Below are 5,641 nucleotides of genomic sequence, written 5' to 3' on the forward strand. Positions count from 1 at the left end.
GAGAGAGAAAGCATGTGCGAGAGAGAGAGAAAGCGTGTGCGAGAGAGAGAGAGAAAGAAAGCGTGTGCGGGAGTGAGAGAATGTGTGTGAGAGAGAGAGAAAAATAACACAAGAACGTGAGAGAATGTAAGGGAGAGACAGAGAGAACACGTGCGTGAGAGAGAGAAGGTGGTTGAGGGAGTGAGAGAATGTGCGCAAGAGAGAGAGAAAACGCACGAGACAGAGAATGCGAGACAGAGAGAGAATGCGCAAGAGAGAGGTAGAGAACGTGTGTGCGAGAGAGAGAGAGAATGCGCGGGAGAGAGAGAGATCGCATGAGATAGACGGGAGTGAGAGTGGGAGAGAGCGTGTGAAACAAGGGGGAGAGATTGGAGACTGGGCAAGACACAGGGAATCTGGCCCCTCTGCCCCCTCCCCCCGCCTCCCACCCCATTCCCCTTCCCTTCCCAGCAGCCCCTGGGGTGGGACCCTGGCCGTGAGACCAACAGTGACCTTTCACCCGAAGGAAACCTAACATCTCTCCCCCCCCTACCCTCACCCCCCTGCCCCCGGGGTCGCCCCATACCCACCCAGTTGGCCCTCTCTCTGGGTGGGGGGAGGGGGTGGAATTGGCGATCGGGACCATGTTCCGATAGAATTGCAGGTGGGTGGGAGTGGGGGTGGGCTGCGTCTCTGACCCCCTCGCGCGCAGCTTTACCTGAGACAGAACACAGTGAGGACACCCAACACCAGGAGGACGAAGATGACGGAGGCTGAGCTGCCGATGAGGAGGAATTCCTCGCGCCTACTCCAGGTTTCTGGAAAGACATGGGGGCGGGCAGGGGTCAGCTCGACACCGTGACCACACCCCGCGTGAACACCGACTCCACCTCGCTGTCTCCTCTCCCCACCCCCATTCCCAAATCCTAACGGCACACAGCGCCAGAGGCCATCAACTTGCGCACAGCGCGATCCCACACAGCCTCACATCCGCCCTCCCACCCTCCTTCCTTCCCTCCCTCGCTCCCTTCCCTCTCTGGCGTGGGGTCAGTCCGACTTTACGCTCAGTCGGGGGGGGAGTGGTTGAGGTTAGACGGGCCGAACTACGGGATTTAACTCTGAGGCAATGCATTCTGAGAAGGACAGGGCAAGGCAGAGACCTGTCCGAATATTCCCGAAAGCATCAGGGCCCGGGATTTAAGGGATGGACTGTCTGACCGGCAAAGGCTGGACAGGTTAGGGGCTCTACTCCCCAGGGTTTAGAGGAATGCGAAGTGTTGTCATGGAAACACATTAAGGGGTTCGACAGGGTCAATGCTGAGGGGGTGCACCACCCCTCACAGGGACAAAGCAGGACCAGAGGGCACAGTCTCAGGGTAAAAGGGGGGCCGATTTCTGAGGAGGAATTTCGTCTCCTGTGTATTGAAGGTCGTGAGACAGTGTCCCGGTGTGTATTGGAGACTGAGACAGTGTCCCGGTGTGTACTGGAGACTGAGACAGTGTCCCGGTGTGTACTGGAGACTGAGAGAGTGTCCCGGTGTGTTCTGGAGACTGAGATAGTGTCCCGGTGTGTATTGGAGACTGAGACAGTGTCCCGGTGTGTATTGGAGACTGAGACAGTGTCCTGGTGTGTATTAGAGACTGAGACAGTGTCCCGGTGTGTACTGGAGACTGAGACAGTGTCCCGGTTTGTACTGGAGACTGAGACAGTGTCCCGGTGTGTATTGGAGACTGAGACAGTGTCCCGGTGTGTATTGGAGACTGAGACAGTATCCTGGTGTGTACTGGAGACTGAGACGGTGTCCCGGTGTGTACTGAAGACTGAGCCAGTGTCCCGGTGTGTATTGGAGACTGAGACAGTGTCCCGGTGTGTATTGGAGACTGAGACAGTGTCCCGGTGTGTACTGAAGACTGAGACAGTGTCCTGGTGTGTATTGGAGACTGAAACAGTGTCCTGGTGTGTATTGGAGACTGAGACAGTGTCCCGGTGTGTATTGGAGACTGAGATAGTGTCCCGGTGTGTATTGGAAACTGAGACAGTGTCCCGGCGTGTATTGGAGACTGAGACAATGTCCCGGTGTGTATTGGAGACTGAGACAGTGTCCCGGTGTGTATTGGAGACTGAGCCAGTGTCCCGGTGTGTATTGGAGACTGAGACAACGTCCCGGTGTGTATTGAAGACTGAGACAGTGTCCCGGTGTGTATTGGAGACTGAGCCAGTGTCCCGGTGTGTATAGGAGACTGAGACAGTGTCCCGGTGTGTATTGGAGACTGAGACAGTGTCCCGGTGTGTACTGAAGGCTGAGACAATGTCTCGATCAGTCAGGGAAAGGGTGGGAAAGTGGGCGCGAGGAATGGTGGATCAGCTGCCGAAATGATGGAAAGACCCCCTGACTCTCAGAATGGCACCCTGCTTCTCCCCCCACTCCTTTGGGGTGGGAGTGGGCTGCTTGGCCCATCATGTCCACACCCAGACCCTGGATAACCCACCCCAGCCTGCACATGTCTGGGAATGGGATTTAGCATGGCCAATCCACCCTAACCTGCATGTCTTTGGCCTGTGGGAGGAAACCCACGCAGACACGGGGAGAATGTGTAAACCCCACACAGACAGTCGCCCCCGAGGCAGGAATCGAACCTGGGTCCCTGGCGCCGTGAGACAGCAGTGCTAACCACTGAGCCAGCGCGCCACCTCCATTTCAGTTGCTATTCCTTATGCTGTTATGTGTGAGTGTAGAGGAGAGATCTCGGGGGAGAATGGGGATACTGGCGCTGCTTCCCAGTTACAGAGGGAGGGAGGTGCAGGAGAAACTGCTCGCGAGAGAGAACGGGAGAGCCAGACGGTGCAGAGTCCTGGCAAAGGGTGACCGGAGCCGAAACCGGCACAGGGCTGCGGGATCTGGAAGTCCCACGCCCGAGACTGTGGCGGAGGCTGTTTCAATCCCGATCCAGGAAGGGGGAAAATGGGATCGGCACAGGAAGGCGGGGGAGAGCGGGTGGGGCAGTTGATTGGGACTATCCTACTCCCTGTTGTGGAGGGCTATCACGGACACCCCAGGCCCTTGTCATGAACCTGCGCCCAATCCCAGCCTTCGGACAGGCGTCCCCTTTCCCGGCCCACGCTTCTCGAGCACTCGGATGAAAATTTGCCAGCAAGAAAGAAATCAAAGTTTTGTTTAAGCACAAGGCCGCTCCGATCGGCTTTTCTGTTTTGGCGTTGAGTGAACGTTTAAGCTCTCGGGATCGCTCCATGCCCAGGGAGTGGGGGAGGGGCCTAGCACAGGTAAAAGCCTGGGACTCGCCTGTACCTCCTGACAGGGTCCGGAAGTCTTTTTTTCTGCTGAACGCGCCGTAGCCCTCCTCAGTCCTGGCCCGGACCTGCACCACGTAGGTCGCCCCGTTCCTCAGGCCCGGGATCACGGCAGAGTTGGTGATGCTGACGATGGATGAGGCGCTGCTCTCGTTGCTCTCCTGTGGTGGGGGGAAGAATTCAATCGACAAATTCAGACCGGGGTTTGGGAATCCTCCACCCCATCCAACCCGCCGCCTTGGCGTAGTGCCGCATCACGTCCTTCAAAGGCGTTGACCGCTGGCGATTTGGTGTGGGCGTGCGGCCTACATGGCAGCCATCTTGTTCGAAGCAAGCTCCCACGTGGGAACGACAGGGGGAGGAGGCATTGGTGATTACTCTCCCCCATCAGAGAGAAGGCACACTCCCGAAAGTGAGGGGGAGATGAGCAGGAACGTAGGCAGAGAGACGGCAGATGTGGTTTCACCGTAACCGACGCGTGGTGATGCATTTTTAAAGAATTGCCCAGTGTGGAAACAGGCCCATCGGCCCAACATGTCCACACCGACCCTCTGAAGGATAACCCACCCAGACCCATTCCCCTACCCTATTACTCTATATTTACCCCATGACTAATCCACCTTAACCTACATATCCCTGGGCACTATGGGTAATTTTGCACATTCTCCCCGTATCTGCGTGGGTATCCTCCGGGTGCTCCGGTTTCCTCCCACAGTCCAAAGATGTGCAGGTTAGGGTGGATTAGCCATGCTAAATTACCCATAGTGTCCAGGGATGTGCAGGTTAGGGTGGATTGGCCATGCTAAATTGCCCATAGTGTCCAGGGATGTGCAGGTTAGGGTGATTTGGCCATGCTAAATTACCCATAGTGCCCAGAGATGTGTAGGTTAGGGCAGATTGGCCATGCTAAATTACCCATAGTGCCCAGGGATGTGCAGGTTAGGGTGGATTGGCCATGCTAAATTACCCATAGTGCCCGGGGATGTGCAGGTTAGGGTGGATTGGCAATGCTAAATTACTCATAGTGCCCAGGGATGTGCAGGTTAGGGTGGATTGGCTGTGATGAATTACCCATAGTGCCCAGGGATGTGTAGGTTGGGGTGGATTGGCCGTGATGAATTACCCATTGTGCCCAGGGATGTCTAGGTTAGGGTGGCTTGGCCGTGATGAATTACCCATAGTGCCCAGGGATGTGTAGATTAGGGTGGATTGGCCATGCTAAATTACCCATAGTGCCCGGGGATGTGTAGGTGCATTAGTCAGGGATAAATTTCGGGGAAGGGGCCTGGGTGGGTTACTCCTTGGAGAGTCGGTGTGGACTTGTTAGGCCGAAGGGCCTGTTTCCACCCTGTAGGGATTGTATTCTGTGGACGTTACTGGGTTGGAACAGAAGCTCCTTTGTTCACAGCTAAACTATTCTCAGTTCCACTTCCTTTTACGCGTGTTTCAACTGTCGAGTCAAAATAAATTCTGTTTCGCTTCAGCGGTTTGACCAACTGGAATATCCATTACACGAAAGGTGAGGGAGGTCCGAGGTGACTTTCTTGAAATGTTTCCGGGAATGGGGGGGGCGGGGGGGCGGGGTTTTGGTGGTGGGGGGGGGGGGGGGGGGGGGGGGGGGGGGGGGGGGGGGTGGGTCTGGCGTGGTCCATACCAAATACCAACAGACAGGGGGCTCTTGGTCCACAGTTCCCTGGAGTTGGCGACACCCGGGGGGGTGGGGCGGGAGTGGGGAAGTAAGGTGGTCAAGGTGGCGTTTGGCAGAGGGTCGAAGAATCGGCAAGTCGTGTTGTGGCTCATTCAGGCCGCAACTGCGCACAGTCCTGGTCGCCACACTAGCAGAAGGTGGCGGGGGAATTGGGAGAGGGGACAGAAATGGTTTCCCAGGATGTTGCCTGGTTTGGCGGCCATTAGCCACGGGGAGAGAATGGTTCGCTATCACTTGGAACGTTGGAGATTGAGGGGCAGCCTCATACAGAAACAGAGATGTACAGCATGGAAACAGACCCTTCGACCCAACCTGTCCATGCTGGCCAGATATCCCAATCCCACCTGCCAGCACCCGGCCCATATCCCTCCAAACCCTTCCTAGTTATATACCCACCCAGATGCCTCTTAAATGTTGCAATTATACCAGCCTCCACCACATCCTCTGGCAGCTCATTCCATACACGTACCATCCTCTGTGTGATATCGTTGCCCCTTAGGTCCCTTTTATATCTTTCCTCTCTCACCCTAAACCTATACCCTTTAGTTCTGGACTCCCCCACCCCAGGGAAAAGACCTTGTCTATTTACCCTATCCATGCCCCTCATGATTTTGTAAACCTCTATAAGGTCACCCCTCAGCCTC

At 56.0% G+C, this 5,641-nt stretch overlaps 1 protein-coding gene across 1 annotated transcript in view; it reads right to left on the minus strand.

Annotated features, from left to right (window-relative positions):
- LOC122547922 (ephrin type-B receptor 3-like) overlaps nt 1-5,641 on the minus strand; it is a 36,482-nt gene that overhangs the window by 8,912 nt on the left and 21,929 nt on the right. The window contains exons 5-6 of the mRNA XM_043686481.1: nt 3,282-3,526; nt 698-797 (exon numbers count right to left, since the gene is read on the minus strand). Coding sequence (XP_043542416.1) covers nt 698-797; nt 3,282-3,526 — 345 coding nt within the window. The remainder of the gene's footprint in view (nt 1-697; nt 798-3,281; nt 3,527-5,641) is intronic.

Source organism: Chiloscyllium plagiosum, unplaced genomic scaffold (assembly GCF_004010195.1).
Source record: "Chiloscyllium plagiosum isolate BGI_BamShark_2017 unplaced genomic scaffold, ASM401019v2 scaf_5211, whole genome shotgun sequence".
NCBI classification, from domain to species: Eukaryota; Metazoa; Chordata; class Chondrichthyes; order Orectolobiformes; family Hemiscylliidae; genus Chiloscyllium; species Chiloscyllium plagiosum.